Source organism: Cimex lectularius, unplaced genomic scaffold (genome assembly GCF_000648675.2).
Source record: "Cimex lectularius strain Harlan isolate CLEC.00 unplaced genomic scaffold, Clec_2.1 scaffold131, whole genome shotgun sequence".
Taxonomy (NCBI): domain Eukaryota; kingdom Metazoa; phylum Arthropoda; class Insecta; order Hemiptera; family Cimicidae; genus Cimex; species Cimex lectularius.
Window position 1 is genome coordinate 979,732 of NW_019392685.1, and position 13,774 is coordinate 993,505.

A 13,774-nucleotide genomic window follows, 5' to 3' on the forward strand; every position below is an offset into this window, starting at 1 on the left:
GATCAAGAGAATTGTGCATGTATAACAATTTCCCCCCTCCTTATGGAGTCTTACAGAGTTCTCCTTTTTGTGATGATGATGATGATCATGAATGGAGAAACTGGGTGTTTTATGCTCCAAAAGCACTGCACCCTTCTGGTTTATTGAACTTTTCCTATTTCGTTAGTTCAGTGCATTTAATTCTTCTTTTAAGAATTATTAAGTCCTTGAATGTTATTGCTGCAAATTATTTTCGTGGGTTTTCTTTGTATCTAAGCTTATATCTCTGTTGAGTGGTTGCTTCGCATTCAAAGATGATAAGGGTGGCTGTTCTTCCTCAGTGCATAATCTGCAAATGGATTCATCATTGAGTAAACTCATGTTATGTCCTCCTGAGTTTAGCCCTCTTTAACTGTAAAAATGAAATTGGCAATTTTAGTAAGGATTCTTTAAACTGCGGCTAACACCATCCATCGTTTATCCATTTTTCCTTTGGTCTTTTTTGGTTCCATTCTGAAGAATCTTTTGTTATCCCAAAATAAGTTCAGGGCCTAGATGGTCTTGCAAATCCACCTTTGGCTGGTATGCCTTCTGTTTCGTTACCAAAAATTCCTTTTGCGTCCTATCAAAGATATTGGGTCCATCTTTTCCCAACTTTGCAGATTTTGGATGCATTCCCTGATTATTTTTGATGTGACCTTTTTACTTGCTAATGCTTAATGAATGACTACTTGGCTGTCCCAGCTTTTGTAACCTTTTGTAAGATTTTCTAAAGCAGCATTGATAGCATGTATTTCAACTTGAAAGACCGAGGTGGGCTTCCACAATGGCTTTGGTTGCTCATATTTTGGGCTTGTACAGAAAATAGCTTATTCGGTTCCCTTTAGCACTTAAACTTTCATCAATTCATTCTCTCCTAAGGGAGTTTCTTGGAAGAATTTTATTTATTTTATGAAGTAGAGAATTCTTAGGGAAATGATATCAAGAAATGGTACAATTGCAGGGCTGTTGCATAGGATGTGTTCAGTTATCTCTGTATTTTATAGACATAATTGACAGTAGTCATCTGATATTCCAGGAAAACATTTTCACATCCTATAAAGTCTCAAAGGATTTTAATAAAGGAGAGGAAGAGCTCAGGAGAGCATCAGACACAATGATATGTATACAGATGGCTCCAAAACAAACGAAGGAACCGATCGGATATTTTTTGTACAAACCCAAGATATAAGCAATCAAACACATTAGGGAAGTACACTTCGGTTTCAATTTTCAGGCAGAAATACAAGCAATCAACGCTTGTGCCCTAGAAAATCTTGAAAGAGGTTACACTGGGAAAAAATCCTCATAAGATCTGATAGCCAAGCAGCTATTAAAGCATTAGCATGTAAACAAATTACATCAAAATTAGTCAGTGAAAGCATCCAAAATCTCCAAAGCCTGGAGAAACAACAACCTGATGAAATCTCGGGTGCCCGGGCACAGAGGAAATTTGAGTAATGAAAAAGCAGGCACACTGGCCAGAGCGGGATCTGCAAGACCATACATAGGTCCTGAACCTATACTTAGAATGACAAAAACAAATATAGGATCGTCCATCGCAGAATGGATCCAAACAAAACAAAAGGATAAGTGGATAAACTCTAGCGGTGCTAGACACTGTAAACTTATGTTGAAACAACCCTCACCGAGACTGAAAAAATCACTGCTGCAATTGGAGAGGGGTAGACTCAGGGGATTGGTAGGACTACTAGCCAAACTCTCATCTTCGAATGCGAAGCAATGACTCAATGGAGATTTAATCTAACATAGAAAAAAAATCAAGGGAATGAAATTGTACCAGCAACAGTCAGTGACCTAATACTTCTGAGAAGAAGGATTGAGTTGATTGCACTGAACTAGGGAACTAGGAAGGTACAACAAACCAGAAAGCTGTTGGATGTATATATCCCTGTGTTTATTAAGATGGTATTTTTTTACAATGGATACCAGGAACTGGAGGAGTTCCCTCCTGAGCACTGCAGCTGTACAGCTTATTGTACTTTATCCCTGGCTCCATTTTTTGGGGGCTCGCAACACAAGTGTGAATTTGAGCCTCCAGTGTGCCGGTGTTCTTCCATCGAAGAAACTCATTTTTGAAGGGGGTCGGGACCAAATTCAGGGTCGCTGAGATCTGATCCCACTCCTTCTATTGATGAGTGCCGTGTCAATTTCTTTCAATTGCGGCCACCGGTCTCCTTAGGCATCAGAAAAAGTCCAGAGGCGACGGTAGGGATTGAAGTTTGAACCCACGACCGCGGGATCGACTAGCCGAGAGTCTGACGCCTTAACCACTCAGCCCCCCAAGATGGTATTTAATTGGAGCATATCCTGTAAATAAATATACAAGTTAGAGATTTTAATTCCTTTCTATTGAGCAGGCCTCTTTGTCCCCTTAGATTGTTTTTGCTCTACTAATGCCCAGTTTAGGATTTCAGTATTTAATCTGTCTTAATCACCTAAGCTTCCAGTTCTGTTTTAATGTGGCTGGTAAATGGAAAAAAATGGATATGGGGTTTTGTCTGAGGTTTTTAAAAAAAAGTATAACTGCTGCCTCATAACCAGAGACCCGCTTTAGTATTAGGCTATTTGTAGATCCCAGTTTTTTAGGGTATTTAAGCAGTTCAAGACGAATTTTGGGTTGATCTCGTAGTCTTGGAGAAACTTTAGATCTGCCTGGTCATCTGAAAGAATTATTGTTGTACCGTGAGTTGGTTTAACTACTATGATGAAAACTTTAGATCTGAAACCAATGAAAATTGCGTTATAGTAAAATTTTCGAAATTTGAAAATCTTTGAACTGTTGACAGTTTTTATAAGTGAAAACTGATAGTTTATAGAAAATTGTTAAAAAATAAAAGTTTACATGAAACAAGTTTTCGAAAGGAAGAATTTGTGTCGCTGAATTTCGTCTTTGTCGTACCGGTTGATAGGCGATGCGCTAGGGCGCGAAACTGTAGCTCTAAAGTATAATAAATTGTATTTTGTAGCTTCCAATGTTTACAATAAAGATAATAAAACTGCCGTCAGATTATTTACCAACTGTGAAATAGTGGATGTAGTTTAATCATAAATGTAACTGAAAGTGAAAAATCCATTGGGCATTGCTTGACATTTCCGAAATTACGTTGTAGTGCTTGAGACGCCATTTTTGTTCTCGTTCGTCGGGGACTTGGGATCAGTTCCGTAAGTGCGGGAATAAGTGTTTTTTTTTGTGTTTTTAGGTCGTTTGAAATATTTCACCGATGTCAGCCTAGAGTGCGTGTATTTAATTTAATGAGGAGCAATTCGAAGTCGAGAGAGATGAAAAGAAGAAGTTCGAGCAGGGATTCTCCACCCTTGAGGAGTAAACGTTCTAGATCGAGCATCGGCCGATACGAGGGCAGTTCCGACGAAAGGGTGACGCCGGACCGTTTGAGGCGGAGGAGTAGAGTGAGGAGTCGGACTCCGAGGAGGTACATCTCTCCTCCGTCTCACAGGGACAGAGACAGGGAAAGGGAAAGAGACAGGGACAGGAGCGATTACAGCAGATCGAGGGACGTTGACCGTTCCTATCCGAATTACAAGGTTTTATGCGTCAGTGCCCTTCATCCGAAGGCGAGTGATGATGTTATAAAAGAGACCCTTTACAGGGAGTACAAAAAGTTCGGGGACTTGACGATCCGTATATCGCACGAGTTAGACGATCGTGTTGCTTACGTGTGCTTCAGAAATTCCGAAGATGCTCGCGACGCGAAGAGGAGCAAACCTAGGATAATTCTGTTCGACAAGTCGGCTCTTGTCGAGCCCGTCTACGAAAGCAGGAGCTCCGAGTACCATCCGCGAAGCAGGACCAGGTCGAGGAGCATCACTCCAGATATCCACCATTATTATCGCTCCCCGGAGCACAGGAACCCTCCAGATCGTTACGACAGGATGTATGCTCCGCCCCCGATGCCGTACAGAGATTACAGGCACGATGTACCACCTATTCACCACGACTTCATCAGAGGGCCTCCGATGCACCATTTGCCACCGCATATGCCTCCGGGGCCTCCGCACCACTACGGGCCCCCGAGGCACATAATGCACTCTTTCCGACCGCCTCCTCCTCACCTCGATCACAAAGTTGAAAACAAGAAGGATAAGTTTCCAAATTATCTCCACCACGTCCCACCAGAGGATGATCCACTTGCGACGAGGACCTTGTTCGCGGGCAACCTCGAGGTGAACATATCCGACGAAGAACTGCGAAGGATTTTCGGCCGTTACGGCATTGTCGAGGACATTGACATCAAGCGGCCTCTCCCCGGGACAGGCAATGCTTATGCCTTCGTACGTTATCAAAATCTCGATATGGCCCACAGATCGAAAGTCGAATTGTCCGGTCAATATATCGGTAAATTTCAGTGTAAAATCGGTTATGGGAAAGCCACTCCGACCACTAGAATTTGGGTCGGGGGTCTCGGCTCTTGGACTTCGTTGTCTCAACTCGAGAGGGAGTTCGACAGGTTTGGCGCTATTAAAAAGATAGATTATATAAAAGGTGATACCCAAGCTTATATTCTGTATGATTCAATTGATGCCGCAACGGCTGCTGTTAAAGAGATGAGGGGATTTCCTCTCGGTGGGCCTGAACACAAATTACGGGTAGATTTTGCCGATGTCAATCCTGTGCCTCCAATGAAGCCCAAACCCCTACCCGGTGAAGAGATAGGAGGTGACTTCCGAGCCCGAGACGCCTATTCATACATGGATCCTCACTATGAATCATGGGCCGAGGGAGAGTATTACAGAGGCTATCGAGGTAGAGGCGGCGGTTGGGAAGGGACAAATAGACGCGGTGGCAGAGGGGCGTACAGGGGTTACTCTGATGAAGAGTGGAGACGTTCCGATGAATACGAAAGGTATAAGAGATCTTCCACAGAAAGGTCGCCCAGGGCTCGTTCAGTCGATTCTGACGACCTTTCTTCTATTCGCAATCTGTCCGATCTCGCTAAAAAATCATCAACGACATGGAACGGAGCACTTATCCTAAAGAATTCGCTTTTCCCTGCGAAATGCCATTTGACAGACGGAGACGCTGAGATAATAGACATTCTCATGAAAGACGAAGAGAACAAACCTCTGCTCCGTATCACCCAGCGTCTTCGCCTTGACCAGCCGAAGCTCGATGACGTTTCAAAACGGATATCCGGTTCTTCCTCGCACGCGATTTTCCTCGGCCTTACCGGCTCTAACACAGTCAGTTCCGTCAGTACTGACACGACAGTTCAAACCAGGCCTCTTCGCAACCTGGTTTCTTACCTCAAACAGAAAGAAGCAGCTGGAGTGATTTCCCTCGTGAACAAAGACACAGAAGTAACCGGCGTACTTTATGCATTTCCGCCTTGCCAGTTCTCAGCTGATCTTCTCAAAAGAACTGCCCATGGCCTTTCTCAAGAAGCGTTAAAAGATGATCATTTAGTCATTGTAGTAGTGCGTGGAGGGACTGCTTAAATTTGTGTCGAAACATTGACATATCTTATAATTTTATTGATTGATATAAAAAAGTGAATTAGTGTATATAATATTATATATTAGTTATATGTTTATATTCTTTATTTTATTTTATAATTTTTTTTCTTTTAATTTTATCTTAAGCCGACCACAGTTCAATTTTTCAGACAAAGGAAATTTAATTATATATACATATATAATTTTTTTATGATTAAATTTATAAAAATTGTGGTTTCTGGTTTATAGATAATATTTAAGTAATTTTTGTATTGTAGTATAAACCAAGAAAAGTGTTAAATTAAGTGATAGTGTAAAAGTGCAGTTATTTTACCATCTACAACTTATACAATTTTTTTTTCTTAATCAATTTTTTTTTATCAAGTATAAATTCAACGTGAAAAAAGATGATTTTGCTAAACACAAATATGTGCTAAGTGAGTTAAAAAGGTGCGGTGTGGTAAATTTGTGAAATTTTAGAGAAAATAGATGGCTATGCTTTAATCAGTTGTGTTCTTTACAAAAGTTATCCTTTAAAATGTGTGGTTAGTGTATTAGTGAGTTTTTATTTCTCAACAATTCTTCCTTTATTTAAAAAAGAGAAATTCGCTGTGTACAAAAATCGGTCTTTCAGTAAAAAAAAGAAAATCGGAATAAGGGGAGGGTGGGAAGATTATTATAAATAGTGGGAGTTCTGTGCATGTGTCATGTTGTGCTGTGGGTGATGAAAAATGATGAATTCGAAAAAAAAAATCAAAAAGAGAAAAAATACCTTGAGAAAAATTGAAGAAAAAAAGTTCAATTTTTTATACGCAATGGAAATTATTTTGTGAAGTTAGTGCAATTTTGTGTTAAAAGTGAATAAAATCAGGTTTTAACAAGAAAAAAAAAGGGATAAAAGAAAAAATATATATATTAAAAAAACCAATGTGAAGAGGTGGTATTAAAAAAGTTCAAAAAAATACATATATTAAAAAAGTAGTTTGTGGATGTGCGCTTGGATTTTGTGGGTACCACTTTTCCTCGGAGTTCGTATGTGTCGGCGCGGTTCAAATTCCCATCTAGAGTCGTTTTAGATTCCTGCGGGTTTGCATTTGTTTCACTAAACTGTATTGATGAAATAAATACAATTATTTTTATTTATTTTTCTTTAAAACCAGTTGAATTTTTTTCCCCTAAGGGTGTTCAAACAATTTTTACTTTGTTGCACATAAATTCTGTTTCAGCATTATTTTTCTGTAATGACAGCTGAAACAAGATTCAATTCACTAATTGGTATATTAGTGGATATTAAAAAATGATATAATAGAATTATTTACACTGTTAACTATTTAATACCATGATAAATTATAGTTAAACAGTTATTTGCCAACCAAAATATCCAGCCATGAAAGATTTATAAAAGTTTAGGTTTTTAGATATTTATTGATACAAGGTGACTTAAAACTTTTTATACTAAAAAAAAAATTATATGCCTACTTCAGGAAAATATGTATTTTCTTATATTATAAACACTAAATACAACAAACTTCATAAATATTTTGATACAATAATTTACAATTTGTACTAATGGTGTTTTCCATTTTATTTATGGTTATTTACCCAGGGAAAAAGGATTTTTATTTTCTATTCTATCCTGTATTCTGTGTTGTATTAATTAAATTAAAACAGTATCAATAAGCAATTATAAAAGCAAAAATTACTAATACTATCTTATGTTCATGTATTGTATAAAGATATCCTTGGATGTATTAGTAGGATTTAGTAATGTAATTTTTTTCCAATAGTACATACTTTTATTTATTCGCATTAAGCCTCCTCTTTAGTACATTTGGCATCTACTGATGATTCATTCATTGAAAATGTATTGTGGAGGCTTGAAGTTCCTCGAAAGGCATATAAATACAAAAATATGCAATGCTGGAAAAGCTTAAAAAATCACATGAAGAGATCTAAGAAGAATTGCGCAATAAATGATAATAATCCATATATGTTTAGCGGTCATAATTGACTGTATTAATTATTTCAATTAATTATTCTTTTTATCTAAGGTCTTGAAAAGTCAGGGCCTCAAGCGGGATGACCAAGACCTTAGATAAAAAGACTAATTGATATGGTCAATTATGACCACTAAACATAAATGTTTTAATATAATAATTAAATATTAATCTCCATTTATATTTTTAGTGGTCAATTGACAAAGTTACTTCTTTTAATTAATTATTCTTTTTATATAAAGTCTTGGTGGTGATAAAAAAGTCAGTGTCATGAGTGGGATTCGAACCCACGGCCTTCGGCTCAATACGCCACTGCTCTCCCACTTGAGCTATCATGACTTAGAAGTATCAATCAATAACTGAATTGGTTGAGCAGCGGCGAATTTAGCCAAAGGTCGTGGGTTCGAATCCTGCTCGTGACCGACTTTTTAATCTCAACCAAGATCTTACATAAAAAGAATAATTAATTGAAATAATACAATCACTTCGCTAACAGCTCCTCTTGGCCATTTCATAAGTCGCTGAGAATCCAATCCTGATTACATGACATTTGAAAAATAGCAAAAAGAAAGAAAATTAGGAAAGTTCAAAAAGGTGTGGTTGAGATGAGCAGATGGAGTCTGAGTGGATCGTCACCACAGCTCAAGCGGTTAGAGAAGCGGTGTATTGAGCAGAAGGTCATGAGTTCGAATCCCACGTGTAACAATGACTTTTTTCATCTCAACCAAAACCTTACATAAAAAGAATAATTAATTGAAGTAAATAATAATTTTAGCTCTGATGGATACAAGATTGAATTTTTTATGAAAATTAATCAACATTCTTTTAAACTTACTAGTTTCGTGGTCCGCTTGACCAATTAATATCTTACAATTAATTAAGGTTTTTCAGTTGAGATAAGAAAGTCAATGGCACTTGAGCTTCGTGACCTCGATCCACTTGGACGCCAACTTCCCATCTCAACCACACCTTTTTGAATTTTCCCTCCTTTTTGCCATTTTTCAAATGTCGTGTAATCCATTCGATTCTCGGCGACAAATGAAATGGCAATGGAGAGCTTTAGTGAAGGTATACTTCATTTTAAACTTATTAAATTCACTAGTTTCATGGTCCGCTTGACCAATTAATATCTCGGTTGACTTTTTTGGAGGTTGGTGTCCGAGTGGATCGATAGCTCAAGTGGTAGAGCAGCAGCATATCAAGCCGAAGATTGTGAGTTCGAATCCCGCTCGTGCCATTGACTTAAATATCTCAACTGAAAACCTTAATTAATTCTTTTAACTTAAGATTAATTGTATTAAAGGCATGATTAATATTTGGTGAAATGTTTCCTTTCAGCTAGGTATGAGGAAGTTTATCTATGTTTTGTGACAATTTTTATCATTCACTTGAGAACACGATTTTTTAAGCTATGATTATGATTTGAAATAGATGGTGTTTTGGGGATGAAATGTTGGCACAAGAGAAATGATTCTTCAAGCTGTGCTTCAGATTTTGAGATGACCAATTTTTCTTGAACCTATGCTAAAGTTTTTGGGAAAATGATCATGATTTCTTCAAGCTTTGTCATAGGCTTAAGAACTTATTTTATTTAACTTCTTAACTTTATCTTAAGATTAATTGTATTGAAGGTATGATTAATATTTGGTGAAATGTTTCCTTTCAGCTAGGTTGTATATATGAGGAAATTTTCCCTATGTTTTGTGACAATTTTTAACATACACTCAAGAACTCAAGATTCTTTAAGCTATGATTATGACTTGAAATAGATGGTGTTTTTGGGATAAAATGTTGACAAATGAGAAATGATTCTTCAAGTTCAGCTTCAGATTTTGAGATGATCAATTTTTCTTGAACCTATACTAAAGTTTTTGGGAAAGCGATCATGATTTAAAAATTGAGAAAATAGATTATATTAATTTATTCAAGCTGGAAGAGTTGAGAAAAATCAATCATGATACGTGGTGATTGATTGATGATGATGATCCTCATCTGGCTATGATGGAGATGAGGATTCAATTTTTTGGGGGAAATGATTATTAACAATTCCTTGAAACTATGATACACGTTTGGGGGGTGAGTCAATGATCATGATTATCTGAAGCTATGTCATAGGGTTTTGGGAAAGTGATTATGTCTTGAAGCTTTGCCACAGACTTGAGAACTGATTCTTTAAGTTATGATCAATATTAGGTGAAATTTATAAAGATTTTGGGATATGTTAACGATTGATTGATTCGTCGTGCTATGCTACATATTTGGGGGTTGATCACAATTTGCTCAAACTGCGGCAGTTTTTGGCACAGTGGTCATGATTTCATGAAACTTCAGTTGAAATTTGGGTCAATTGGTTATGAGTAAACTGATGAAGAATCTTTGATACTTGAAGCCAAAGATAAAAAGGCAATGGTGATTATTTTTAAAGAGCTTTGTGCTTCATACTTTACTTCAAGAGCCTTAAATTTATTATATGATAAAGTCTTGAGAAGAGTTTTTCAATCTTTATTTTCTTTATTAAAACATTGAATTAAATATAATTAGAAAAAGAAACAGTTTAACTTTAAAAATTAAAAATATAAATTACTTATACATGTTACATACTTCAAAGAAATTTTCCTTTTAAAAAAATTTAAAATTTCTGTATAAAGTGATTATGAAGATCATGCTACCTCCATGTTACGTCTACATCGTCAGTCCTGTACCTAAACATAACATTTCCATATAATCAACAATCTTTTTAACCTTCAAAATCTTACCTTTGCGTGCAAAACGTTTCATCCCATGGGGTCCCCTTGTTCCCCTGGCTCGTATAAATGAGGGCACCGGCGTGTGCAATCATAGCGCCGTTGTCAATACAGTATCTTTCATCCGTTGCATACACTTTGGCACCTCTCTGTTCGCACATGGCGCCCATCATTTCCTGTAGCCTCACATTGCAAGCGACACCCCCGACCAAAAGTACTTCCTCGGATTTACAATGTGCCATAGCCCTTTCTAAAATGAAACAGGGTTTCGTAATAATCACGATACGTCTACAATAAAAATAAATCAAAATAAAATACCCGTAGTTTCGACAAGCATGGCAAAAACAGTTTCTTGGAGCGAAAAGCATAAGTCTTCGATTGTGAATTCTTTGCTTTTGAGCAGACTAGGAGCTTTTTCTTCAATGTAAGATAAGATACCTGAAATTAAACCAGATTTTATTTCTGTCTTTAAATTTAAACATAATTTTTTTTATAAGAATTAAAATTTTCAAACCTGAAAAAGACACATCCATTCCTTTTACAACATAGGGTAGCTGTAAGAATTTTTTCCCCCTGTGACAAAAGAATTCAAAATATAAATTTACAGATTCTGGATATAAAGGAGAAATTTTTTATTACTTTTTAGCACATTGCTCGATGTTATATCCTGGGCTGGGATCGTTCGATAGATTTACAACTCTAGCGAATCTATCTAAACAATTTCCAACTGCGATATCAATTGTCTCACCGAAGATGCGATATTTTTTCCTTCCGTATGCAATGACCTGTGTGTTGCCACCGCTGACATACAGTACGATTGGATTGTCGCTCTTTGTTATCACTCTTCCCATTTCAATATCTTCACATATTTAAGGAATCGGCGGAAATTGAAATAGAGAAAAATATTTTCATAGGAAAAAAAGGATACGTCCAATGCAGTGATTTACAGCAATGATTGGTTTATTCCACACTAATGCTACGGTCCTTGCGACCACGGCTACGGAAACCAATGGTGCGCCCATGCCGGGGCCTTTAGTGTAACAAACTATGTCTACATCTCTACCTCGTAATCCTGCCTTGTCTAGGGCCTCTTTTAAAAGGTATAAAATGTTCTGCCTATGATGAAGAGCCGTCTCTTTTGGGAGAAAACCTTAAAAATAAAAATAAAAATAAATTATTGCACATAAATCATGATCCACTGAAGTGACTACTCCTAGCAGTTGACAATTGCTTATAAATGTTTAAGGTAATTGATAATGTGTGGTGTTTAGTGACCGTTAGTTAATGATTATTCAGAGATCATGAGATGCAGTCTGGTGTGATGTAGGTTTTAGAAAAACATTTTCTTTATAGTGCCAATGTTTCGATCTTTATTGAGATCATCTTCAGGGCCTGGGATTTATAAACATTATATAAATTTTACAAATACATGTAGGATGTGAAAAAAATGAATTTATACAATGCTAGAAAATTTTAGATAAAAAAAAAATGAATTTGTACAATGCTAGAAAATTTTAGATTAAAAAAAAATGAATTTATACAATGCTAGAAAATTTTAGATTAAAAAAAAATTATAGTGCTAGAAAATTTTAGATTTAAAAAAAATTATAGTGCTAGAAAATTTTAGATTTAAAAAATTTAATCTACAATTTTCTAGCATTGTATAAATTAATTTTTTGTAAATCTAAAATTTCTAATGTATAAATTACAATTAATTAAGGTTTTTAGTTGAGATAATTGTAATATATTAATTGGTCAAGTGGACCACGAAATTAGTGAATTGTATAAATTCTTTTTTTTTTTTAAATCACATTACATTACATGTATTTATAAAATTTAAATAATGTTTATAAATCCCAGGTCCTGAAGATGATCTCAATAAAGATAAAACTTTGGCATGATAAAGAAATGTTTTTCTAAAACCTACGTCACACCAAACAGCATCTCACGATCTCCGAATAATCAGTAATTAATAATTACAATTAATTGGTCAAGCGGACCACAAAATTAGTGATTGTAATTAATAATGATTTCTTTAATATTAGGGAAATTGATTATGACTTCCGAAAGTTATGTGATCATGATCGGGTGAAGACATAACAACAACAGCTATCTACTCAGGTAACTAGGCAGCACTGAGGGTAATGACCACATCGGTGGTAAAGTCCCCAGAGTCATTTCAGCCCTGTCAGACATTGGGGGAAAACAACAAAATTACCCTTGTCTTGGTACCAGGACCTACATGGATATTAAAAGGCTGATAAACTTACTAATGTCTTAGTTCGATGAGGCTATTTGCCCTGAAGCCTCTTGTGGCACACTAAACTGCCAAAAATGTGGATCCATCAGACAATCGGACTGGATTAAAAATAAGTCCTCCATTCGATGGAAATGTAGCCCACGAAAAAAGTTGATCAAAGTATCGTTGCAGAAACTAACAACAGAACTACTAAATCTTGGACACGTGAGGACTAGAAGATCAGTCGGACTGCTAACTGGAACTGTAGACTCCAGAGGTATATGTATAGACTCGGAGGGGCAGAACCAAGCCTGTGCAGATATTGCCAGGTAGAAGGAACATGTCCTCTGAAGTTAAGAAGGCTTATGTAGGCTTAGATTCGTACTTCTTGGAGAGGAAAAGCCAGGGCCTGAAAGATGAACACCGGAGTCCTTGAAAAAGCTTTGCAACCTGATAAAAAGCCTTAAGTTTAATAAGAAGAGCTCTAGACAAGAAAGGGGATGCACTGTAAAGTTGATAGTTGTAGAGAATAGGCTGTAACTGTTGTAATTAATAGTTGGAAAAATAAATAAAGGGGCAAGACTTGCAGGGGTAGAGGGGAAGGCTGACTCGTCAGCGAAAAGGGTAGCCACAAGTCAGTCTGGTACAAGAGTGAGATGTGCAATCTGCTCTGCCTGTCTAGGTGAGTCCCTCTGCAGATCAATCTAATTTATTCATTATGCAACCCTCCAAAATTCGGTAATAGCCAACACTGTTTGCAGCGTGCAGGTCATAAAGACGCTGGCTTCTATTTTAATCTGATCTACTTAAGTTATGCTTTTTACTCTATGACTGCACGGTCAGTTGGATATACCTTGCCCAGGCGGTGTAATATAAGTGCGCCTACAGTTTGACAATACACAGCCGTCTTTCACAACGCCGATTCCTAATTTGTTGGCGCTTCCTTCGAATCCGATTGATATCACCATTGTGTTCGCTGCTTTCCCCCTTACAAACACCCTGGAAACCAATATTAAAAATCAGGTTGTGATCGAATTGAATATTGAATAGTTGAAAATACCATAAACAAGTCAAGAAGCAGATAAGGACTTGCATAAAATACAAAATTCAAACATTTACACTGCAGTTTTCACAATTTTAGCAATAATTATATAATGAACCAATGATTTTTTATTTTTTCATTTTGTCCTCAATAGTTAAAGTTATTAGATTGATTGTTTCTTGAAGACTTGCCTGTGTTGTTGTCTGTTTTGTTGGTCTACAGATAAGACAAGCGTGCTTTATAGTCCTACGAGATAGGT

At 36.7% G+C, this 13,774-nt stretch overlaps 2 protein-coding genes across 3 annotated transcripts; one reads left to right on the forward strand and one right to left on the reverse strand.

Annotated features, from left to right (window-relative positions):
* The first annotated feature begins 3,128 nt into the window (after positions 1–3,128).
* LOC106663163 (putative RNA-binding protein 15) lies at positions 3,129–5,997 on the forward strand. Its single transcript, XM_014387779.2, has one exon. It carries the CDS (start codon positions 3,295–3,297, stop codon positions 5,494–5,496), a length of 2,202 nt encoding a protein of 733 aa, XP_014243265.1. The 5' UTR covers positions 3,129–3,294; the 3' UTR covers positions 5,497–5,997.
* A 4,067-nt stretch (positions 5,998–10,064) lies between these two features.
* Positions 10,065–13,770, reverse strand: LOC106663044 (probable tRNA N6-adenosine threonylcarbamoyltransferase). Of its 2 annotated transcripts, none has more exons than XM_014387552.2 (8): positions 13,707–13,770; positions 13,327–13,472; positions 11,163–11,384; positions 10,874–11,093; positions 10,749–10,807; positions 10,553–10,672; positions 10,247–10,484; positions 10,065–10,192 (listed from the first exon to the last, which is right to left on the reverse strand). In XM_014387552.2, exons 2-8 carry the CDS (start codon positions 13,439–13,441, stop codon positions 10,156–10,158), a joined length of 1,011 nt encoding a protein of 336 aa, XP_014243038.1. In that variant the 5' UTR covers positions 13,442–13,472; positions 13,707–13,770; the 3' UTR covers positions 10,065–10,155. The 2 variants fall into 2 exon arrangements, with proteins under 2 accessions (XP_014243038.1, XP_014243037.1); XM_014387551.2 differs by lacking the exon at positions 13,707–13,770 and adding an exon at positions 13,534–13,694.
* Positions 13,771–13,774: the final 4 nt, after the last annotated feature.